This window comes from Physeter macrocephalus, chromosome 10, assembly GCF_002837175.3.
Source record: "Physeter macrocephalus isolate SW-GA chromosome 10, ASM283717v5, whole genome shotgun sequence".
Taxonomy (NCBI): domain Eukaryota; kingdom Metazoa; phylum Chordata; class Mammalia; order Artiodactyla; family Physeteridae; genus Physeter; species Physeter macrocephalus.
Window position 1 is genome coordinate 20,807,222 of NC_041223.1, and position 26,446 is coordinate 20,833,667.

General features: G+C 38.8%; 1 protein-coding gene across 10 annotated transcripts in view; it reads right to left on the reverse strand.

Moving 5' to 3' along the window:
- The window catches only part of UTRN (utrophin), a 517,905-nt gene that overhangs the window by 360,407 nt on the left and 131,052 nt on the right, over window positions 1–26,446 (reverse strand). For all 10 annotated transcript variants that reach the window (XM_055087454.1, XM_024122697.3, XM_024122701.3 and 7 more), the window contains 10 exons: window positions 22,346–22,549; window positions 21,260–21,441; window positions 20,163–20,313; window positions 18,887–19,006; window positions 16,640–16,741; window positions 12,846–12,953; window positions 12,386–12,565; window positions 9,886–10,055; window positions 4,941–5,064; window positions 960–1,047 (listed from right to left, as the gene is read on the reverse strand). In XM_055087454.1, the coding sequence (XP_054943429.1) occupies window positions 960–1,047; window positions 4,941–5,064; window positions 9,886–10,055; window positions 12,386–12,565; window positions 12,846–12,953; window positions 16,640–16,741; window positions 18,887–19,006; window positions 20,163–20,313; window positions 21,260–21,441; window positions 22,346–22,549 (1,429 nt within the window). The remainder of the gene's footprint in view (window positions 1–959; window positions 1,048–4,940; window positions 5,065–9,885; window positions 10,056–12,385; window positions 12,566–12,845; window positions 12,954–16,639; window positions 16,742–18,886; window positions 19,007–20,162; window positions 20,314–21,259; window positions 21,442–22,345; window positions 22,550–26,446) is intronic.

A 26,446-nucleotide genomic window follows, 5' to 3' on the forward strand; every position in this document is an offset into this window, starting at 1 on the left:
CACTTCTACATCGACACTGTAGCTTGGAAACCAGACTTTATCTGGGTGATGTGGGGTAATTTCATGATTCTACGAACTGAATTAAATTCATGTGTGTGTCAGCTTTTAGTGGGTGTGGCAGAATTAGAGTGCAGAGATTCATTTATTTTTAAAAATCTGTTATTAAAAATTTTTAGGATGGGGTGGGAAGCTTAGCAATTGGGACACTGGTCTGAATAGGGTCTGTATGTTCGGCTTAATTTTCTCATTTTCGGGGAGTGTCTGCCTTTTGTTAGTGAGAGTAAAAGTGATTTTTAACATTTCCCACTGTCATTCCACTTTATCCATTATTCTAATTTTACAGTACTGTATTTTACTTCTCTATATGTGGTTAGTGCTGTTAATCCTACTGCTACTTTAAAACCAGAAATGCTGAACTGAAATGAAAGCACAACTGGGTGATTCTCCCGGCCTTTCCTTCTCTTCAATACATTTGAAATAAATCCTAGGCCATGGATAATTAATGTAGAAGAAGTTTCTTTACAGAGTGTAATTTGCCCAGAGTCTGCTTATGTAAGGATGCAGATATATGATTCAGTTCAGTTAGAAAAGCACATCAAATTCTTCAGTAAAACAGATGTTTGAATAATTACATCACTGGTTTTCTCAAACTAGTTTCATCAAAAAATTCCAGCATGGTGAAGTCTGGTAGGACCTTTCTACCTAATGCATGTGAATTAAGTTTTGTGACTTCTCTTGTAGCACAGAAATGTTTATAAAAGATGAAATTATCTGTTTTCATTTGACTTTCACGACTGCTGTACCAAACCTGGTTTTCTTGGTTTAGCTTATTTTGTTCCTAAAGATCATCAACTACTATAACAGAGTAATGGGGCACTTGGATGATGTAGCTTTAAGAATTGACTCCCATATGTCTGGCGAAGTATTGATTAAAAAAAAAAAAAAATCAAGGTTCTCACCTTTTCCCATTTGCTCCAAAAGGATTTGTCCGGTTTGGTTTAATTCATCTAGTCTGGAACGTCTTTCCATCTGTTCCTTTTCTAATCCCTGAAAATAAAGTCCCAATATAAGTATAGTGCAGACTTTCTTCTCAATATAGTATTAATGCTTACTGAAGTTTTTATATTTAATGTCCCTCCCACATTCTCTTTCGGTGTTACAGTCAAAGTTTACCTAAGAAAATACCAAGATAAAACTATGCCATTTCAAGCTGCCCTCCAGAACGCTAGAGATGATTAAATTTCAAAAGGTAAATTCAAACAAACAATATAAAACTTTGGTCTTCTTAAAAATGGTCTACATCAAAAAAAAAAAATCTTTAAAAGTCTTTACTGAATTTGTTACAATACTGCCCCTGTTTTATGTTTCAGTTTTTTGGCCGCGAGGCATGTGGGATCTTAGCTCCCCAACCAGGGATCGAACCCGCACCTTCTGCATTGGAAGGCGAAGTCCTAACCACTGGACCTCCAGGGAAGTCCCTGGTTTCTTTTATAAGAAGAAAAAATTTTACACTACATACATGAGTTCCTATCAGGAGGAGGTAATTAAAATTAGTATTTTAGATCCAGAATATTTATTCACATACATGGCCTCAGTATACTCCACACCATAAAAATAACAATTTGACGGAAATGAACTGAATGCACTACGAAGACAGAGATCACCGAACAAAAATAAATTAATTAATACGAAAGACAGAAATAATTTGAGCCCAATATCATTTGTTGGTGTTACACTAAGCGTAGGGTCTAACACAAACTTCAATTACCAGCATAATTCATACATAATTTTTTAACAATAACAATATGCTTTAGGACCCAAACCAAAGTATTTTATCCTTTATATTCAAAGAATTGCTCTTAATTTTAATATTTATGTCTCTACGACTTTATATTCTTAATGTCCCTATATCTCAGAGACAGGGGAAGACAAAATCTTCCAGAATTAGTTAGAAAGGGCTGAGCAAAACCATGGACACACATACACACACACACGTTGTATACACAGCCAGTATTTGAAATTTCTCCATTTGATAATTATCTAACCACTCAAATAGTGTCCAAAATAGCACAATCAAAGCATCCAGGCAACCCATATTACTTCAACCAGACAACCTAGAGAAGAATCCCACTTCTAGGGTCTATGAATGTAAGCACTATCAAATAAATTTAACTCTCCTATTTTGATCCACACAAACATTAATGTGACCAAGTAAAACAACCATCTTTATAGTTAAAGATCAAGAAAGAACAAGAGATTCTACGAAACACCACTAACTTTTGGTAAACTAACTATCAATGTAAAAAGTCACCGTCAAACTGGAGAAAAATTATTACCCGCTTTATACAAACTGATTTTTTGCTACTTTTTTATGGTGGTGGTAGATTAGACTAGGGATTCTCCACCCAGGTATTGCATCAGTTGGAACAAGTTATTCTTTCACTAAAATAACATTAAGTTGATATTTCCCAAATTTGCAAGAAAAATTAGCGATTAAAGCAATGGTTAAATTTTCTTTATTTTACATTTTTCTCAGATCTTTGGCATCTACTACTTCTTGTCTAAAACAACAAAATAAACGAACTTATAAATAAAGGAAAAACACAGGAACTGCCAATCATGCCTTACATAAACATACACAATTGTTACTTTTATTCCCTCAGATATTATAGTAACAATTTCTGGAAGTAAAATTGTTCCTAGATCACAGGATGGAATTTAACTTATCAGTGTTTTGTGGGACTTGTTCCATAAGATCACTGTAGCTTCCAAATTCTCTGCCACTTTACTGCCTTTGAGAATTGGGTCGTTGAATGATCATTAATATCATCTACTGGCCTTTCAGAAGCATATGAAATGATGGAACAGAGCCCTCATGCCTGGCTCTCTTGATCCCCTGTGCAGAGGGCTCTGTTAACGGTGCTTCCACACGCCCCCTGTCCTCAGTCATCATGGTCTCCTTTCATAAGCCAAGAACTTTTATAGAGCGCTGAAAATACAGGTTTCAAGGGAAAATCATCCACACTTTCTAAGCAGTGGCAGCAGGCATATAAACAAATAATGACATAAATGCAATAAGGGCTTTCACAGAGGTATGGTCAAAGCAATATGGAATCTGCTTAATGAGGCTAAAGGAGGCTTTCTGAAGTAGGAGGCATTTCAGCCACACAGCAAAGGCTTAATAAAGGGCCATTTGGAGCCCGGAAAGCAACACATGGGGAAGGCAGGATATTGAGAAAAGCGCAGGAGCCAGGAGGGCTGGAGCTCTGACGAGTGAATGCGAGGTGCTGAGTTTCTGCTTAGAGGTAGGGAAGAGAGCTGTCTGGAAGTGCCTTGTAAGGGTACTGTGGCCTTTACATTTTATCCCCACAGCAATGGCAAGTCATTAATTAACTGCAAGCGCTGGAGCTGTATAATCAAATTTACATCTTAGAACTCATCAAGAGTGAGATGATATTATTAGTAACAATAACATTAAATAATAACAGTAATTTCATAAATGTGTATTTTAATGAGAATTACTTTAATAGTTCACTGTTAAGTAAAATGTTGGCTGATGGTTTGAACTGGACATCTTAAAGCTATGTTAAGAAGATGTACTACTATTGAGATGATTATCTTTTCGAATTTATTTGATTTGAATTTAAACCTACTAATGCTGTATATTAATAGATTTTCTAATTTTAGACTATTTGTGGATTCCTATAAAAAACATACTGCTTGGTTATAAGTAAAAGATTGCCTTTTCCTATATTATTGAGTTCCAGTTGCTAGCATTTTAAGTTTAAAAAAATATCCTTTTTAAATGACATGTAAAAAGGGAAGGTAAACAGTGGCAAATGCTGCAAAGAAAGGAAGTCTGATGAGAATAGAAATCTATCCTTTGGATTTTGAAAGCAGTCGTCAATGGTGACCTCTAAATAAGAACAGTTACAGTGGAATGATAAGGCAAAAATCAGTCTCAACTTCTCATCCAAACATTCAAAGTCGGCCAGGGTCTGTTCCTAAACCACCTCTCCAGCCTTAACTCTCTACTACTTTTACACATACGCCTAGCACAAAACAAAACGAATTATCCCTTCCAAGCATCACAACACGCTTGTCCCCCTCTGAGCCTCTGCTCAGGGGCGCCGCCTGCCTGGTGTGCCCTTCTGACCAGCTCCAAGCCCCCTCCTTCAGTGTCACTTTGCTTTCTGGACTTCACCAGTATATAGAGACAGCTGCAAGCCTGGCCTCCTCTCAATTCCCTCAGTACCTACCACTTTCTAACTCACATCATTGATATCTACGCATACGTCTTATTTTTTAAACATTCTCCAAACTCTTTATAAACACCATTGCTGATGCAGATGGTGATACAGACTTGCTCTAGGTGCCTAAATAATTCATGCAAGGATGTACAGAGATTTAATGAACCCCAAAGACATAAATCACTGCAATCTCCTGTTGCAATTTACAGTAACACACATGCGGTACAAAGTAGCAGAGCTACAATCCCATACATTTTATAGTGTTTATTTGTTTTAAATACATCTCTCCTCTAAAAAGAATGTACATAGAAGAAATCTTGAGATTTGAAATAGTTTATTGCATTCGGAAGGCAAAACATTTTCAGCATACACACATGTACTATTAGGTACCAGATTAAGATAGATCTAGTAAAGCTAAAAATTAGTAATGACAACTGGATCACCTTAGCAGGTGTCCCTTCCTGCACATCTCAATTAACCGGTTAAGGAAGGAGGAAAAAAACCTCCTCCTCCACACAGGGATCTGATGCCAGTCAGCTTGAATAGATTCAAAATGTACTACAGCGTTCTAAAAGGTATCTTACGGCTACATTTTGGAAGACTTTGGATCCCATCACATCTTTATGCCAACAGCAAATCCATCCTGATGAACTATTTTATTCACTGCAATATTTTTGTTTTATGTTTTACCTTCAACTTCTTTTTCATTTCTGATGTTTCTTGCATCTTCTTATACTCTTTTATCTCTGTGGCCTGAATGGCAGTCTTTGATTTCAAGATCCAGTTCAACAGCTCAGCACTTATAGCATCAAACCTGATGTGAGATTCAGATGTTACCAAATGTCAGTCATTTTCTTCTACTGTTTCACTTAGCTCAAGAAAGAGGCATGTGTTTTTAAGCACTCCTCAAAAATAAAGGCAACCCAGAAATACAGTAACCATACAAAATAAGATCATACATTTATAATTAAAAGTATGAAAAACAGGAACAAAATCGTAGTGTCAATAAATAAAGAAAATAATTAAATAAAAATTTTAAACATTATAAGAAACCATTTGTACTTTCGTAAACCCTTTGTAGATCATGAAAAACAGATTTGGTTAGATAACAGCAGAAAAGAACAAGTACAGACATACCTAAGTTAATGCCTTCTTTAATTCAACATGTAATTACTGAGTCTCCTATATGCCAGGCACTGGACTGGGCTCTTAATATGAAGGTAAACCAACACAATCCCAGGAATTCACAGGATGCCTCCTAACCCAATCGGGGAGGGAATGGCTTCCTGGGGAACAACAGCATTATGCCCAGGAGTTCTCCGCATAAAGGGAGAACAAAGAAAGGAGAAACACACTTTGCACACTATAAGTAGTTAGGTGTGGCTGGAATAGCAAGCACTAGCCAGGGAGGAACAACTGACAGTGTGGCAGAGAGCCACAGGGACCAGTAACTGGAAAGCCCTGCAGGATAGATTAAGGAGTTGGACCTTACCCAAAAGACAGCTGAGAGCCAGTGAGGGGTTTAAAGCATGGGACGGACATGATTATATTTACCCTTTTGTGTTCACTGAGGAGAAAGAATAAAGAGAGGCAAGTCCAGAGAACAGGCTGTGGTAGTATCGGAAGCCGAACCAAATGACATTGGAAAAGGAGAAAAGGGGACAGACTTTAGAGGTGTTGAGAAAGTCAGTCAAAACCACAGTGAGAAAAAAACGAACAAAAAAAACCACAGAGAGGAGGAACAAGAGTAGAAACAGTCACTGGTTGCTGGCCATATGCCAGGCCCTTCTCTAAACGGTTTATGTGCATTAAGTCAAGGAATCCTCACAACAACCCTGTGAGTATACACTATTATTATCCTTTCTAATGATGCAGGAATTGAGCTCGCAGAGGTTTTAAATAAGTACTCCAGGCAGCAAAGCTAACAAAAGGTAGAGTTGCGATTCAAGTTGCGGAGTCTGTCCTCTTATCCAGGGCTTTGCCCCAGGGCTTCTCAAAGCAAGATCTGGGTATTTTCAGAGACTTTCAGGTAAGCACAGGTTTTCCTTGCTGATTCTTTTGGGAAACTTGGCTCAAAGTGCTTCTAGTGAATTATGAATATTTGTCTTTACATCAAGATAAATTTTTCTTGCACTTTGAATGGGATTTTGTGACACTCTAGGTAAATAACCAGGGGTCACAGTATCACTCAAACAATGGTACACGCCTCCTGTCATCTTAAGAGCAGATTTCTATTTAATCTTTCAGAGAAGAGGAGTACAGACCAAAGATCATATGTTTTAAATGACCTTGGAGACTTACTCCATCTCTGCCCTCAATATGAGCAAAAGCAATCTGAACGCCTTAGAGGCCCAGTGATCTCAGGTCATGTTAACAGAAATGTATCTAGATTATAGGAAATGACTGTGCCTATGGTGACTGAAAAAACAAACAAACAAGCAAACAAAAACAGCCACTAGCAGCACCAGGAGAAGAGAAGGGGAAATAAACCATCATTTTTGAGGCATGTATTATAAGCTGTGCTAAGCAGTTATTCAAGGTTCACATCTGCTCGGACGGCCCATTTTAAGACAAGCTAATAGTGGTTTCTACACCAGACTAAAAACATTAAAGGATCTGGAAACCATGTCACATTAGGATGCTTAAGAATACTTAGACTTTAGGACAATGTAAATTAGAATAAGAAACCTATCCTTAAATTCTGAAGAGGTACCATATTGAAGGGGGGGCGATGTAGCTCTGTACCACTCCAAGATGCAAAACTAGCACACATGAAAAGACTTAGAGGGGCAAACTTTGGGCAAAATTTCTAATGATGAAACTTCACTGCCGTCTATTATAATGAACTGGATGTACTCAAGCCTCCACTTGTCCAGGAATGAACTGAAGGCATTTCTGCATCAATCAAATCATGGATAAAAGACTGTGGAATTCACAACTAGTTGCCCACCCAACAGACACCACCCTCCCCACACTTCTTCCTTGCTGTCCGAGTACCCCAGAACACAACTATAGAGACTGAAAAGGCAGGACAGTTTCAACCTCCCAGGAACCCAGGGTGTGGGCAAGTGACTGAGTCCTGGCCAGTGAGACCAGGGTGCCGGAGTTAGCTGGTATCTTCCAGGAAAGGCTTTTCTCCCTGATTAAAAACTTTTAAACTAAACAAATAAGGAAAAACTGCTCTACCTGCCTATAAAGCAGGTTATACAAGGATGTTATGCCCAGTGCTACAGCAGCATCTTGGGACCATGAGAAGACAAGGGAAAAGCCAACATGCTGAGGAGGGCAGAGACAAGGTGCCAGGATGCTGACCAACACCATTCCATTAAAACTGCCCCACCTCCGGACTTCCTGTAATGTGAGATAATCGATGACCTCACCGTTTAAGTCACTTTGGGTACAGTATTCTGTTTCTTGCAGCAGAATTCACCCTATATAACATGGTCGTGTTTAAGATTTTATAGTTATGCACTGTGATATTGTGATTTATAGTAAGAAATGTGTATTTGGTCTTTGTCCCTATTTCTGGCACAGTGTTCCCCAAACCCTTGGAATTTCCAATGATGAGAGCAACAGAGGTGTCGTTTGTCATGTTAGTGAGATGAGTTTTGGATCCCACCTAAAAAGGTGGGCTTGTTGTCAGGAGACCCAACCCTGTGATTAGAGGGTTGGAACTTTTGGTCTCACCCCCTGACCTCAGGGGAGAGGAGAGGGGATGGAGGTTGAATCTATCGCCAAAGGTCAATGATTTAATCAATCATGACTATGTAATGAAGCCTCCCTAAAAACCCAAAAGGATGGGGTTCAGAGAGCTTCGGGTTGGTGAACACATAGATATTCAGAGAGAGTGGGGCACCGGGAGAGGGCATGGGAGCTCCGCACCCTTTCCCCATGACTTGCCCTGTGCATCTCTTCAGTCTGGCTGTTCCTGGCTGGCATTCCTTTTATAATAAACAGATAATCTATTAAGTAAAATGTTGCTCTGAGTTCTATAAGCTGCTCCAGCAAATTAACTGAACCAGAGGAGGTGGTGTTAAAAACCTCTGAATTATAACCAGTTGCTCAGAATATAGGTAACAACCTGGATTTGCGACTAGCATCTCAAGTCCAAGGAGGAGGTCGTGGAAACCTCCAACCTGTAGCCAGTCGGTAAGAAACACAGGTAACCAGGGCTTGTAACTGGCATCTGGTCTGGGGCAGGGGAAGAGGAAGAGAAAGCAGTCTTGTAGGACTAAACCTGTGAAGTCAGAATTGGCACCAGAACCTATTTATGCACCCTAGTCTTTTACAACCTTCCCAGCTTCCAAATGCACATAGTCAGCACTGGAGAGACACCCTGCCAGATACACTGACAGAATATAAACACTCAGGAAATGAAAGGTCTATGGTGATATCAACATCAGAAGCATCTCCCTCATCTGCTACCTTGGCTCCAGAAGTAAAAGTTCCACAGCCGCTGCTTGCAACTCAGAGGTCCACTGGTCCTGCAAGGAGATGCTCTTAGGAGGCAGGAACACAGCCTTATTATCAAAATGAAAGGCATCAGATAAAATTACAATCCTGAGGCTTCCCTGGCGGCGCAGTGGTTGAGAATCCGCCTGCCGATTCAGGGGACACGGGTTCGTGCCCCGGTCCGGGAAGATCCCACATGCCGCGGAGCAGCTGGGCCCGTGAGCCATGGCCGCTGAGCCTGCGCGTCCGGAGCCTATGCTCCGCAACGGGAGAGGCCACAGCAGTGAGAGGCCCACGTACCGCAAAAAAAAAAAAAAAAAAAAAAAAAAAAAAATTACAATCCTGCTTTGTCTAACAAAAGCTAAACTGGGGAAATCATATCATTTTTATTCAGGCAAAAATAACAGCCCATTTACCCAAGCACTGCGATTCTACTGTCAAAGGGCAAGAATGATAGACTACTCAAGGGCTGCTCTGAGACTACCTGCTCCAGTGCCTGTGAGGAACAGTACCTCGCCCACAGGAGAGCTCTACAGAGGATCTGACACTAGTAAAAGCTCACTATACGCCAGCCATGGCTATTCCTCCCATAAGGATCCTGAGTTTCTTTTGAGTCAGAAATGAAAAGATATCTTACCAAAGAAGAATTTTAAAGCCAAACACGAAGAATCTGTTAATAAATATGACAAAGGAATTAACAAAGAAAGAAGACATGAAAAAAGAAAGAAGGGGGAAAAGGAAGAAAAGGAGACTAAAAATGAATTAGTTCCCTGAAGTAAGTTTTTTTAAAGGTGAGAAGAGGAAAGAGAATCACAAAGAATAAAGAGATGGATCTAAAGCAAAATTGTAGGAACTGTGATAGAGAAAGAAAGAATAAATGAGGGATCATGGACAATCATATCCACCCAAGGTAACTGATGGGAAAGGAGGAAGGGTTCTGTCACACAGTTCTCCCAATTGAACCCAAGATAAAGAAAAGCATCCAGATGATTTAGATGCTTAGCAGTGTAAACTGAAATATTCAGAAGACTCAGAGGTAGTGAGTGGTTCAATAGTTGAATTTCCATTACAATAATTATGTCTAAATTTGCATATGATTAGTGATCAGGACAAAATAAGTTCTGAGTACAAAATACATTATGTGCGGGATTGGGTTTCGAAAATAGTCTCTATCTGTTCTCACCTTTTCTTAGTTTCCAAATCCACAGGGATCTGTCTCTTCTTTGGGGGAGGAGGAGGAGGCAGCTCTTGTTTAGACCTTTTTGTAGTTACTTGTTCTCTTAGGCGAACCGTCTCCAAAAGATCCTTCTGAGGAATCTGGGACATTCCCAGCTTTGCAACAGCCTGAGTCACCTGAAATAAAAATCATCCAGTTTTAATGTTTTGTAACAGCTTTATTGGGATATAATTCACATGCCATAAAATTCTCCCATTGGAAATGTACGGTCCAATGGTTATTAGTATATTCAGAGTTGTGCAACCATGCCCACTTTCTAATTCCAGAATAGTTTTATCATTTCAAAAAGAAACCCTGAAGCCTCTGTCACAATTACTCAACTCTGTTATTGTGGCAGGAAAAAAGCCATAGACAATATGTATTGATAAATTAATGGGCATGACTGTGTTCCAATAAAACTTTATTCACAAATACAAGGAGCTGATTATAGATTTAGTTCACAAGGCCTGTAGTTTGCACACCCCTGCTCCAGACCTCATGAATGACTACTTATCAATAACATACAGCAATATATTCAAATGTATATACTGATCTTGTATCCTGCAAGCTCGTTGCATGTTTATCAGTCTAATAGTTTTGTGTGTGTGTGTGTGTGTGTGTGTGTGTGTGTGTGTGTGTGTGTATGGATTCCTTAGGATTTTCTATATAAAAGGTCATATCATGTGAGTACAGAGATAGTTTTATTTTTTTCCAATTCACATGAGTTTTATTTCTTTTTAATGCCTAATCATCCTGTCTAGAAACTCTAGTACAAGGACATCTTTGTCCTGTTCCTTACTTGAGGGAGAAAGTATTCAGTCTTTCATCACTGAGTGTGATGTTGGTCGTTGGTTTTTATGTAGAAGCTCTTTATTAGGTTGAGAAAGTTCCCATCTATTTCTAGTTTGGTGTGTGTTTTTATCATAAAAGGGTGTTGAATTTTGTCAAATGCCTTTTTTATATCTATTTAGATGATCACATGTTTTTGTCTTTTATTCTATTGATACGGTGTAATGCATTGACTGATATTTCAATCTTCCCTTCTAGGTATAACTCCCACTTGGTCACAACATATTATTCTTTTTATATGTTATTGGATTTGATTTTCTAGTATTTACTTGGGAATTTTCACATCTATGTTCATAAGGGATATTTATACAAAATTTTCTTTTCTTGTGATATCTTTGTTTTGGCATAGGAGAATACACATTTCCTATAATTATTTGGGAAACGTCCTCCCCACCTCTACTTTCTGGAAAAATATGTAAAAGATGATGGTGATGATGACAATGATTTTATTCCAATAAGGTTGGTAGTGATATCATCTCATGATTCTGATTTGAGAAATTTGAGTCCTCTCTTTTGTGCTTAGTTGGTGTGGCTAAAGTTTTGTCAATTTCGTTCATTTTTCCAATGAATCAAATTTTGGTTTTATTTAATTTCTCAATTGTTTTCTATTCTCTTCGTTAGATATTTGTACTCTAATATTTGCTATTCTCTTTCTTCTACTTGGTTTAATTTACTCTTTTTTCTAGTTCTTAATGGAGAAGTTTAGGATGTTGACAAAAGATCTTCTTTTTTAACATAGGCATGTAAAGCTATCAATTTCATTCTGAACACTACTTTCACTGCATTCATGAGTTTTGGTATGTTTTGGTTTTGTTTTTATTAATCTCAAATAATTTTCTAACTGTCCTTTTGATTTCTTCTTTTACTTCTTGGTTCTTTATAAGTGTGGTTCCTAAATCTCCTTCCTTTATTGATATCTAAATAAATTATATTATCTTCAGAGAACAAAAAAGAAACCCTGTGCCCGAAACAGTCACTCCACATCTTTGTCTCCCTCTTGGCCCCTGGCAACCACTAATCTACTTCCTGTCTCTCTGGATTTGCCTATTCTGGATACTTCATATAGAGAGAATTATAGTGCATTAATCTTGTAACTGGCTACTTTTACTCAGCACAGTGTTGTCAGGGTTCATCCATGTTGTATCATGTATCAGTGCTTCATTTTATTATTGCCTAATAATTGCATGGATATACCACATTTTGTTTATCCATCCATCTATTGAGGGATATTATCAGTTGTTTCACTTTTTGGCTATTATGAATAATGCTACTATGAACATTCATGTACAAACCAAAGTGTTAATTGTGTTCAATTTCTTAAAATATTCTTTAAATTAATAAGATTATTTAAGATTTAAAGATCATTTAATGGATTCATGTCTAAGTGTTATCAGTTACTAAGGGTTGAATGACTGGATATCAGTAAGTTTTTTGAAGGTCTACTAAAATTTACTTTAAAAAACTAAAGAAGATATTCACATGTCAATTTTATAGTAAACCAGGTATAAGAAACCAACTTTTTAGTTTAGCTACTACTTTTATTTCATAAAAACTAAAACAAACCTGAACGTACAATTTCCACTTAATGGCACAACACATTACCCAAAGCAAAAGGTACCTGGTTGGAGGAATCTTCTAGTCTCTGAACCAAGGAATCCCATCTCTGAGTCAGTTCCTCTGAGTCACTGTTGATCTTCTTGGATGCCTTAGGATTATCAAGTAACTGACCCACATCCTGGCCAATCTCACTCAGCTGATCCAACACTTGACGCTTCATTTCCATGTCTTCCTTCAAAATCTAGTATTTCAGATACTTATTAGATGACTCCCTTTTAACAGGACTTTATCTTTCTGTTCCCCAGTCAGGAAATGTAAACATGTATATTTTATTGTAAAATTCACCCGCCTTGCAATTAATTCCCTAAAGCTAAAACATAAGACTCCTGGTTCTAGATCATTACATGGCAGCATTCCAGAGTTAGGTAATGAGTCTATTCACTAAATTGTATTAACCGTTGATAGAAAACAGTAAGATATCATAGGCTTACAAGACAGATGCTGACAATGACATCACTTACAGCCAGTCGTCGAACACTGACACTTAGTTCCTTTTGGTCTTTGAAGTTGCTCGTCTGGACTTTATTTAAAGCCTCTCCTTTTTCAGTTAACCATGCTTTCAACAAGCACTACAAATAATAATAAAAGTTAGAAATATATTTAGGGAATCATTTGGTAATTCAATTCAATCAAGTTCCAGAATCTCCTATTTTTATGTTACTAGAGGCTTATCCACATCTGGGATAAGAAGGACTTCAAACACCTAAGCCTGAGGCATAAATGACCCAGGAAGGCATCTTTCTTTAAGATATTACCCTTCTCAGATTTGCAACAGATCGACCTGAAATTAGCCCCACTCCTGGATAACTAAACCTAATTCTCAGGGAAGTAGGTGGGTCTAAAAGCCTAAATCCAACTATCCAAGTCTCCAAAAGAATCACTTTATAACTCTCTAGATGCAGAGGGAAGGTCAGAGATTTTCTTGTCTCAGCCCCTCATTTTAGGGAAGAAAGAGAGAGAAGCCAAATTATATGTCCAAGATCTCTTGGCTTGTTAACTGCAGAGCCAGATCAAAGACCCACACCCCGAAGCCAATGGTTTTTCCATGCATCTTGCAGGACAACCACACTAATGCTCCCGATTTGACAGCAATTATGACTGGAGGACAAAGTTTGAGGATAGTCCAAGGTCAATATAAAGATCTTTAAACTTCATTGGCCAGTGATGCATGTCTTTTAGGCAGAAGATATTTAGTAAAGTAGGGAGATAAACATGAAGGAGGAGTAAAAACAACAAAAATGGCTGCATTGGGATAATTTTTCCCAAAATTTAGTATTTACCACAGAAACCTTTTTCTATAGAGTTGAGGGGGGAAATTCTTGGTTCTGTGCTTGGAATCAACTCTTTCTCTAGTTGTTTTCTTTATCAGTTTATTTAACAACCAATCTCTGCCTTTATATTCCACCAAAAAAAGGACAACGATTAGAAAATACAAGACAAATATGGATCCTGTCCTCAATGTAGTAAGAGTGATAAGATACGCACAAAAATAACTGTGCCATCAGTTAGAAAGTGCAGACACCACAAAGAGATTGCTTACAGTTTTGAAACAGTGGGGAGGGGGAGGGAGTTTATAGGTGATTTCATGGTCCTAGATGGATATGTCACTGGCAAAGCCCACTGGAGTACCAGGAAAAATAAGGTGGAATCTAGGTGATAAGTTCTAACCTCCTCTTTTGTGCTTAGTCTAGTTTCACTTGCCTGTAGGGGGGCCGTGTGCAGAGTCCTTGCACCTAACAAGGTGGATTGGTTCCCAGAGGAGACCCACCATGTCCAACATCTCAGCTCGGCAGCCGGTGTGCAGAAGTGCCGGGCATGACACCTCAGTCCAAGATGGCGGCAGCAGGCCATGTGCAGAGAGGCTACGCCCAGCACTGTAATCTGGAGCCATGAGCAACACACCTGCACCGGACCCGTGAGAACTCCACCCCTTCCCCACGAAGAAGAACCCTCTAAAGCAGCCGCGCCGATGATTGCCGGGGAGAGCATGGACTCTAGAGTGCAAGCTCACTCCTCTCCATTCTTTCCTTGAGGAATAAAACTTTCGGACTTCCCTGGAGGCGCAGTGGTTAAGAATCCACCTGCCAATGCAGGGGACACGGGTTCGAGCCCTGGTCCGGGAAGACCCCACATGCCGCGGAGCAGCTAAGCCCGTGCGCCACAACTACTGAGCTTGCTCTCTAGAGCCCGCGTGCCACAACTATGGATCCCACGTGCCATAACCACTGAAGCCCGCGCACCTAGAGCCCGTGCTCCGCAACAAGAGAAGCCACTGAAATGAGAAGCCTGCGCACCGCAACAAAGAGTAGCCCCCGCTCGCCGCAACTAGAGAAAGCCTGCATGCAGCAATGAAGACCCAACGCAGCCAAAAATAAATAAAATTTTTAAAAAAAGAATAAAACTTCCCTTTGCTCCTGAACCAAACTAGGTTTCATTCTATTGGTTCGAGCATCACTGGGCAAGAGGGCCCTTGTAGGAGCCGGACTTGAAAGGGTTGGTAACAGGTGGGGAGAACTTAAAACTAAAGAGATGGGTAAAAAGGCATTCCAAGGAAGATGCCACACTTAGAAACACAGAGGCTAGAAAACCAGTTCACTCTTCCAAAAAACATGAAAACAATATAACAAAACCCATAAGCAACTTATGATGCACCATGCATTGGGAATAGAGAAGTGAAAAAGAACCAGCACTACTCTCGTGGGCTTGACAGTCTAGGAATGGGCTACAAACTGGGAATTCAGGATCTGAGCACTGGGCACATGGAGGGACTGAGGGAAAGTTAAGTTTGGAAAGGTAGGTTAAAGTCAATCACAGAATACCTTGCTTGCCACACTTGGCTATGCAGCAGAAATTCTGAACTAATTCTCAGAGCCCATTTCTATCTTAAAGCCTCTGCAACTGAGTGAACAATAATCCCTTGAAAGATTTTCTAATTCAGACACAGCTGATTGGTCTCATTCTCTTTAACAGCAAATTATCAATTAAGTACCAATGTTGGCTTCAGTTCTACATTTTAACACGATTTCTCCTTCCATATCACTAACACAAGGCCATTCAAAGGTCATTTTTAAACTTCAGGTACTAAATGGCCAAAATCCCCGACACTCTCTATTTTTAAATACTTTTAATTACCAAATTTTGATTCTTTCCAAATTTTAAATTATTTTACTTAGATGAGTAACACAATGGTTCCCTAGCAATCAATGTCTCCCACAATCATTAATGAAGTAAAATTTTAATTATTCTACGCGACTCATTGGCCTGAATAAAAGGGACTAAGTAAATTTAAATCTTTGTAAAGCGAAATGTAAATATTTCAGAAATCAGAATCAGGTCCATTATGTGATTCTTAATAGGACAATTCTGGTGTTGGGGGCAGGTGGCAGTAACTTACAACTTCACTGAGACAAATTTTGCAACCTGCTTTTTAAGATGGTCTCTCTGCCACCATATTTAGTAAATCACAAAACATCATACATCTGTTTTTATTCCGTGAAAAGAATATAGTCGCTTTTTGTGGATGGAAATGAAATGCATTTAAAAGACTCACAATGGACACTGAGATGTGGGAACAGAGTATCTGCTTATTTTCTACACCACAACTCTTTGGCATTTTGAAGAAAAGTCTTGCTTATTTGTATTCTGTTTTGACGGTTGCTCTTCTGGAAGGATGAAGATGGGCAAAGGGCCACCACTCAGACTGAAAACTTAAAGTGGCAGCTTTGCACCAAAGGTTCATTTTCTATGTTAATCCTCAGTGAAAAAAAATTAACTAAGTGTTCAATCAATGGTGTTGCTAAATAATATTTTCTGATTAATTTCAGTAGTTATCCTAATTAAAAATCACGAAAAATTCTTGTGGTTTAAAGTTCACAAAGTATTGAATGGATTCATTTATCATTATATACTGAGTGCAAACCATATGCTAGGCTGTATGGATACAAGTTCAAATACATTACCCAACACAAATGCAGTAAAAATTATGTCAAGGAAATCCTAAAAGTAGCATATCTAAATACTAACATTCTCAGTAATGAACAAAGTCAAATTATTATTACAATGGAGCTAATATATAATGCAATCTCTATGAATAAACTGCATGATAAAATGGATACAAAGCTGACTTTTAACATAATAAATATTTGTAAATTTTCCTTTTGAAGAAAAATAAACAAGACTTTATTCTAATGCCATAATTAATGATTGGTTTACTTTTCACCACTTATTTTGCCCATTATGGATAACAGCTTCATACCTGTTCTTCCAGTAATTCCTGCCACAGAATGTTGATTTCCTGTAACCTGTTCCAACGTTCTTCAGTCCATCGGCACACAGCTGTCCAACGTTCACCAAGTTTCTAGAAAAGGAAGAAACCATCCTTTGTCAACAAAGCCTTAAGAGATAATTAACACAATCCTTAAAGAAATTCTTGACATCCATTGTTCTCTATTACAGAGTAGCAATTTATGAAAAATATTTTTATGAAAGTTGCTTTAAGTAACACAGATGAATCCTATAAATTTATAGATGAGAAAAACTAATTTCCATAGAATTTAATTATTTCACACTACATAGCTAGAAAGTGGCACAACTAGAACTCCATCCTGTAACTTTTGACCCCAAATTCCCGCTCTTTTCCATTTTATTGTGGTTTTTATATGAGAATTTGACAGTTTCACATATACCTTCGAAATAAAGCAAACATCTATTTTCGGTGCTTCCATTTTTTTCAGGCTATAATTATCTTTAAGACAAAATTCAGTGCGTCAATTGTTTCTTAACCACCTTTTACATGCCGAGACAGTTTTCATCTGTAGTACCAAAATTATGAAAAAAAAAATTTAATTTATAAAAACTATGTTTTGAATGAGAGAATTTCTGTGAAAAAAATACTTAATTGATTTGTTCTGTTTACATTGCATGATCCGTAGAAAATTCCACAAAACTCAGCAACAGAATATTACAAGTATTAGCAAAACTAACTAAATAAATTTGATTAGTTTAAAAAAATCGTTCTTCATGATGACTTCCCCAAAAATTATTTTATTACCGCTTTATAAATAATGATTAACAAATTGTAAATTTTATTTCTTCATTACTTACTTGGGAGCAATAATTATTTAATTAATATTATCTTATTTCAATATTTAATACCAGAATAAGCTTTGCATAGCTCAAAGGGTAGAGAAGGCAAAGCCAGAAGACAGGTCTGTTGTCTCAGCCATGAAAACTCATTGCCTACTTAAACCTCTGAATTTCCTCACTATTAAACAGGCAAGACATGAGCCTACCTCTCAGATTACTGTAATAACTAAATACTACTGCACCAAAGGCTCAAAACCACTGGCTAATTTTAAATGATACAAAAGAAAAAGAATTTCATATGATAATTTATAGTCTGAAAGTTACTGAAAATCATCAACTGGCAACATTATATCAGATAATCCAAGTATTGTTTAAGTAAAATACCCTTGAACAACAGGGGTTTGAGCTGCAGATCCACTCATACGTGGATTGTTTTCAATAAATACACTGGAAAAAATTTTGGAGATTTGTGACAATTTGAAATAAAGACGAAGCACATAACCTAGGGATATCGAAAAAATTAAGAAAAAGTTAGCTATTCATGAATGCATAAAACATCTGTACATATGCATATAACACAAAATATTGGGTTGGCCGAAAAGTTCGTTCGGTTAATAAATACGTTGCTCAATAAAGTTCTTGGTGAAAATGAAAAGAGTGTCTTTTATTTTTCCTTAAAACTGAACCAACTTTTCGGCCAACCCAATATGTCTTAATGGACTGTTTGTTACCAGTAACGCCTCCAGTCAACAATAGGCTATTGGTAGTTAAGCTTTGGGGAAGTAAAAAGTTATACTTGGATTTTCAACCGCTTGAGAGGTCAGTGCCCCTAACCCCAAGTTTTCAAGGGTTAACTGTCAACCAAAAACTCTCCTTATAAAGACTTGTAAAGATACACTATAGTCACTGAGCAAAAAGAAGCAAGGTTCCCAAAACTGGGGTTGACATTCACACATTGATCTAACAAAGAAACAGGGATATTAAATCCCACATGGCTGAAATTCTCAAACTTTACATTTTTTTACATATTCACTGGGCCCCACTCCCAGGGACTTAGGTCTGCGTAGAGCCCAGAAATATGCATCTTAACAAATTCATCAAGTGATTCTGAGCAAGAAGTCTGTGGACCACTTGTTGAGATCAGTTCCTATGCCTCCACATCTTATTCATATGCCCAAGGTAGCTGTGGACCACAAGCGGCCCCAACCATTCCCCAAGGGCTGAAGTAAAGGAATGATACCTAGGTTCTCCTGTAAACCCCCATGCTGTGGAATCCCAACTGGGAAGTACAACCTAAAGAAGATTGTTCTACGATTCTAAATAAACAGTGAGACCGAACAGGAAGAATAGGGGCAATGTGCAATTGGGGCTCAGACCACAGGTCCCTTGGGACGATCCTACTTTACAGGGTCCTTACCTGTAACTGATCTTCCAGAATAGCTGTAGCACTCTCGCCACTGTTTTCATCAACAATCACCACCATGTGAGTTAGGGAATTTACCTTCACCTGTTCAGCCTCAAGATCATTTTGCAAACTCTACAGAAAAAATTAAGATAAACCATTATGTCTACTCTTTCCCATTTACCTATTTAAAATCCACTCAGTTGTCAATAGTAATTAAGGACACTTAATGAGGCATTGTGTTTAAATCTCCAATCATTAGCCTAAGTGTTCTACTAATGAAACAAACCCATTATACATCTTTACATTTCATTCTGAACCAAAGCAGTTTGAAAATGCAATGTCATAACAGATTGCAAATGGGATGTCATCACTTTTATTATTTTTATTCCAAGTTTTGGCCAAAAGAAAAAGAAAAAAGGTGTCCCATAAACAAGAGGAGCGCCTATTGTAGGAATTAAGAATATAGACTCATTAAGTCAATAAAGTCCCAAACTTGAATACACATAGTCAGAGATCATTTTATCTAGTGCAACATGGTATAAAGTGACAGATAAGTCGAATGCTATTTGATAGTCAGCTGTCCTGATTTGTTACCCAGGAAAGCAATTAGGGGTATACAGACAATTTCTCTTACCACTTCTTCCATGGGAAGAGCACTGCAGGTCACAACACATATGTATATAGGTAATTTATTCAAACACTACCAATAGTGTCATCAGATGCCTTGAGTTTTTGTGTTTAATGTATCCCTAAAGCTTTATTTATGTTATCTAGATATTTCATTGAAAAATAAAATTCTTCAGTTCACAGAGAGACTATTTTACTCTACCTTTCCTTGACTATGAAAAGTTATCTCTTAAATTTGTGACCAAATTAAATCTCCCACCAAATTTTGAATCTTCACCTAGGAGAAGAAATAGCCTTCCTGAAAGGATGAGGTACAGATCAATCTGAGGGTTTCCTTATTTCCCCACACACTGCATTCATGCAGCACCCTAGGGTTCTTAACCACTCATAGGTCCGAAAAAAAAAAACCCTGAGAATCTTACGAACACTATGTACTTCCATAAGAAAACTACACATACCCACATAAAACTTTACCTGTGCTTTCATCTCTGGCTCAGAAAAGTCACATCCCCATGCACTCTACCCTACAGGCTGCTGAATAAAAGAGCACACTGAAGAAGTGTCCCATCTCTGCACTAATGATAGAAGCCATTGGCTCCTGCGAACTCTAAGTGCTTTTTCATATTTGATAAGGTATAAAAGAAATATGAGCCAGATTTACTTTATGATCTTCTAGCAGCTTTTGTAGGGATTTTAAGTCATCATCTAGGGGGCAAGTCTCCATCTTCTGAATGCGTTCTTCTGTGAGTGTTAACCAGGCAGAGAGCTGCTGTAGTTGCTTCCTCTGCAGTTCCATGAGCACATCGTGCAGCCTGTCCGAGGGGAACACAGCATTATTCCCACTCCTTCTTCCCTTTGCAACAGCAAATACACACCCCAGGCAGCAAAGAAATAGGGCAGGGAACACATTCTTGTCTAACCATTTAAAGTAGCATTTGGTCTTTAAATACAGAAACAAGCAAAAAAAAAAAACAAAAATTACTTTCTTCCTAAATGGAGTCAATTAAATGCAGTCAAAGAATGCAAATAACAGCACCCTCTATTTGTATCAGAATCATTGTTTCTTCAATCAGGAATTCCTGCCTATTAAATAGGTGGAAATTGCCATGGAATGCAGTTTGCTCCTTAACGCACAATACACGAAACAAAACGAACCATGGGGAAAAAAAATACTGAAAAAAATGTTACATGGGACAAAGTGAGAGAGTGGCATGGACTTATATTTACTACCAAATGTAAAATAGCTAGCTAGTGGGAAGCAGCCACATAGCACAGGGAGATCAGCTCAGTGCTTTGTGACCACCTAGAGGGGTGGGATAGGGAGGGAGGGAGGGAGGGAGACCCAAGAGGGAGGAGATATGGGGATACATGTATATGTATAGCTGATTCACATTGTAAAGCAATTATACTCCAATAAAGATGTTAAAAAAATGTTACAAAATAGAATTGGGGATAGATATAACATAGTCCTGTCTTCATATCAGAATTAATGGTTAGCCAATTTTAATACTGCAAAGTCCATATTAAATGTCTTTGCTAATTTCTGTATTGCAACTTTTACCTTTTCATTTGGTTAACATATCAAAGGGGACATAAAGATCATACAAAATTCCACCAACACTACATAAAGCAAAGAGTCAAAATTTTACAAGGCAAGTTCTCTGGTTATCTTGTTCTCACAGACATGCAGACTTTTACTTGTGCTAAACTGGGCAACGCAGTCTATGAAATAGTGTTCCTTTCTGAGCGTCCACTCACCGGGACTGTCTGTCCATACTTGCCACCCTGAGTGCCTCCCATCTGGCATTCAGCAGGGTCATTTGTTCCTGAATCTCAAACTCCTCTTCATCTGACAGAGTTCCTTGTGTTATCAGCTGGTTTCCTGCCTGCAGGACATTGCCTACACTGCTCTGGTGCGCTGTCAGCTCCATCATAAAAGCCTGAGAAGGTACATCATTATGATTTGTGAGCTGCTCAGTGAAGAAGAAAAATCTTAATAAATTGTTAATGTCTAAATATTAATGCTGTGAGAAAAAGTAACCATGTAGAGTGCAAGACTTTGATCCAATTTTTTAAGCTCTGAATATAGGGAATAAGCAGCTGCCTGAAGGAAAAAGAATAGATCAAAGAGGACAACATTACATGTGATAACACCAGTTATTTTTAAGCAAATGCTGATTATGCTACTGTTAGGTCGTGAACATGGAATTATGAGAAGATATAATAAATCAACCACCATGCTCACCCAAGAGATACTGCTTGAAGAAAATGACCATTTCTATTATTTTCAAACCAAAACAGCAAATCAGACCTGCCAATTAATATATCAAAACCAAGAAACTACTTGAACAAAAGAATTCTTCACATAATCCAATCACTACACTGCAATATATCCCTGAAATAGTAGAAAATTTTCAGTATATAAAATTACACAGGAATAGTGGATATGAGTTTTCTTAATCATACAATAAATAAAAATAATCACTTCCTGGGGAACATTCAAATCTAAAGATTCGGTGTATTAATTAGCCATTTTGTGTTTTAACTATAACAATACACTTCAGAAACGAGCAGTAAGTACTATGCACTGATTTTTTGTCAGTGGCTTCACAGAATCTACAAATTACAGTAAGATTAAAATCCGGAATCTAATTCCAGTGCACAGTTAAATCACCCACATCAATTCTGTAACAAAGCCCTATTTAAATATCACAAGTCTTAAAATATGCCATGACCTTTCTGTGGAGCAGAATTCAGTAAACAACAAACATCAGGGTACAGCCCCTGATGAAGGCACAGGCACCATGGCACATATATCCTGCTCATCAGCTATACATTATTTACTTCGTGGGTTGCAAACTGGTCTTTGACTTCTTCAACATCATCGGAAATGTCATCCTGCTCCTGGAAAGTGTCCTCAGCAGAAAGCAACCAGGTCAGCACTTCCTCCAGTGCTATCTGATAGCTGTCCAGATCCATGTCAACCTCGGTGACAGTGCTGGGGGTTTCAGCTCGGGGACCCTCTTGCTCCTCCTCTGGCGCTGAGCTCTATAAAAACAAAGCCAAGAACACTCACAGGCGTTGTGAAGACCAGAAGGTGTTCAACAAAGACACACTGGATGGAGAAACTAAGGTAGGCACCACTGTGTCTTAGGCAACCACCTGATTCTCAGGAGCTAGGTGAGCAACGCCGTGAAACAGAATGCATTTATTAATGCCAGGATGGCAAAGAGTACAAAAGCTGCATCACTCACGGATTCTGTACTCAGGGACATTCTAATATAGCTGGGAAGAGGCAAGCAACCCACGTGAATCACTTCTGAACAAAAATAAAAAGGCTATTAACAAAGTTATAAATTCCATGGGTGCAACAAGGAATGCTATTTGAATTCGCCAAGGGCTAAAATAGGAAAGTGTCATAGAGGATCTGGAACCTGCTGGGCCTTGAAGGATGGATGTCATTTAAAGAGACAGAGATTAGAATCCTGCTTTGACCCTAGTTAAATTGCTTTTACTGAATTGCATTTTAGCATTGCATTTTAGACACTGAAAGACAGCCACACATACAGGCTGTCGTACTGATGATATTTTTTTGAGGCAGCTGCCCTCTGGTTTACTAGCTGGTCTTTTTTTTGAAGAGCCCGCGGAGTAAGTTATTCCGAGCTCCTTCTAGGCAGTGGAGTATTTTCTTATATACTTTAGAGTCATATAACCAAACCTACCACCTCTCTCATTCATTTGTTCCCTTCCAGAGCAAAAATTCTTTAAAATTTGCCTACAGCCTGTCTCCACTTTATCACCTCTCATCCACAGCTTTTATGTACTATCTCAAACATACACAAATGTATAGAGAACAATATAAGAAATGCTCATGTATTTAACAGCTACATTTGTTAACACTCCCTTTCATGCTGATTAGGCACTGGTCCCCACCACACACCTGGAAAAGCTTTTGCCAGTGTTACCAATAACCTTCTCATTGACAAATTCACTTTTCTAGCATCATCTTTAGGATGACCATGTAATTAAGAAAAAAAACAGAACACTTTTGATAATCAACAGTACTAGAACAACACACATAAACCAGAACTGTTCCAAGCAAACCTGGAGGTCGGGTCACCTTATGTCCCTTAAGCTTTCAGTGGCATTCCCTACGTCTGACCAGTCTCCACCCTCTTGAAGCTCTCCTTTCCCTGCTTCAATAATACCATCTTGGTTTTCCTCCTAGTTCAACAGCATTTGCCAACATGTAAGTAATGAAGCTCTTCAAAATTAAGTCCAGGGCCCTTTTTTCTTCTCTCTATGTACTCTGCCTGCATGGTTTCATCCATTCCCATTGGATTTAAAGAACCATCTACATCCTGCAAACGTTTACCTTTATATTTTTGGCCCCAAGCTCCAAACTCCTATATCCTACTTCCTTAACATCTCCACTTCAATGTCTCATAGGCATATCAAACTTTGTCAGTATTTAAACCCTACTTTTTTTCCCCCAAACCTCTTCACGCTTCCCATTTCAGTAAATGCCTCCTCCATGCACTTAACCCCTCCAGCTAAAAATCAGGGAGCCAGCCTTGGTCTCTAGCTTTTACCGCCCACATTTAATACGTACGTATAAGCAATTCCTACCTTCAAAATTCATCTCAAATCCATCCAGGCCTTTCCATCTTCACAACAACTGTTTGTCCTCAGCACTGCAACAGCCTGCTTACCAGTGTCTTTGCTTCCCCGCTGCTACCCAGACTGCTACGTCCACCACCCACTTCTCGCAGAGCAGCCGGAATGATGTTTGGAAAATGTAATCACATCATAAGACTTCCCTGCTTAAAATCTTTCACTGCTTTCTCAATGCTCTTAAGATACAATTTAAAATTCTTAACATAGTTTACAAAAATACTGTGACAGCAAGAAACAGAGTGAGTGTGTGAGAGAGAGAGAGAGTGTGTGAGAGTGTGTGTGTGTGTGTGTGTGTGTGTGTGTGTGTGTGTGTGTGTGTGTGTGTAGGGTTGGATTTCAATTAGGTTAATCAGGGAAGTCTTCTCTGAAAAAGTACCATTGAAATTGAGGAAAGATGGGAAGCTTGCCATGCAAACAGTGGGTGGAGGAGCGTTTCACAGAGAGCAACCCACACATACAAGAATCTTCGGGAAAGAGAGGAAGAAGTCCACCACGACTGGCGTGCAGTGGCCTGAGATGAGTTGGGGCGGTGGGCTGGGCCTTGTAAACCACAAGAGGAGATGAGGTGTTTAATTAGTATGAGGGCTGGAACAGAAAGAAAACACACACCGAAGATATTCTGGAGGAAGAATCCAAACGGACCCGGTAAACAACATGCAGGAGTTAAAAACAATGAATCAGTGAGCCCACAGATGAAATGATGGATGATTAGGAGAGAGATGGTGCCAAAGACAGAGAAGGGAAAATGAGTTAAGTTCTGGACCTGAAACCCCAAAACTGGAAAGCCACAATAATCCTGGAGGTCATTTAGTATCAAACCTCGATAACCTAATAAGGATATTTGAGAACTAGGAAAGTTAGTGACCAGCCAGAGGTCATTTAGACAGGCACTACAATCCAGGAGGTGGGAAGTGGAAGGCGTTACCTAATGCAGGTGTTCAGAAGGTATTCATTCACATACAAGAAGAGACTTTCAACTGAGAGATTAATCCAAAGAGAAATTCAGGAATTATTTGCTGACCACCTAATGCTCTACAGCACATGTTTGTAGAAACAGCAAGAGAGGAAGTCTGGCTATTAGTGTTCTCAGGAAAGTAGTGGATGGCGAGGTATGTCAAACAGTAGATGATTACAACTTGACCACGTTTTATCTCTCCAATTAACTTAATTCAACCTCTAAGGCATTAATGAAAGCATTAATGAAAAGGTCAATATTAATACACCTGCTCTTATTTATTTATTTATTTTTGGCTGTGTTGGGTCTTCGTTGCTGCATATGGGTCTTCTTTAGTTGCGGTGTGCAGGCTTCTCATTACGGTGGCCTCCCTTGGTGCAGAGCACAGGCCCCAGGCGCATAGGCTTTAGTAGTTGTGGCCTGCGGGCTCAGTAGTTGTGGTTCGTGGGCTCCAAAGGGCAGGCTCAGTAGTGGTAGCACACAGGGCTTAGTTGCTCTGCGGCATGTGGGATCTTCCCGGACCAGGGCTCGAACCCGCATCCCCTGCATTGGCTGGCAGATTCCCACCCACTGCGCCACCAGGCAAGTCCCAATACACTTGCTCTTAATCAAACAGCAAATGGCTTCTGCAATTCTTATCATGTCACCCCGAGCCCTAAACAGAAGTGATTATTTTATCTACACACCATGAAAGGCAAATGAAATCTCCCTCCTTTTTAAAAGAGAATAGCCTTCACTATAAGAAGTAGAATATTCCATCTTTCTAACAAAAGGAACCCCGATCCAATGAAGAAATGATTCTAAAACCAAAAGGCAAACTCCAAAGTTTATTTAAGCCACTGAAAAGGATGCGTCATTAACGCAGCATAATAACTACACTACTAGAGACAAATGCTTCTCAGCAAACATTCAATGATAAAACATTAGGGCTTTTCCTCAATATCACTTGATCCTCAAAACTACTAAAAAGAGCCCTTGGTTCACAATCTGGCCCCATCTCTTGCCTTCTTTTCCTCTAAGCTTTTTTCTTTTTCTGTAAATCATAGTTTTTTGAAATGGAGAACATAAAAGAAGTGATACCTACTACCCAAAGAAAACCTGAAATAATAAGTCCTTTGAACCTTGGAGAAGAAAAAAAAAAATGCTATGCCAATTCAAGACCATTATCATTATCACTAACATTTGAAAAAAAATCTTGTTGAATAAAAATGAATGATAGGGCTTCCCTGGTGGCGCAGGGTTGAGAGTCCGCCTGCCGATGCAGGGGACACGGGTTCGTGCCCCGGTCCGGGAAGATCCCACATGCCGCAGAG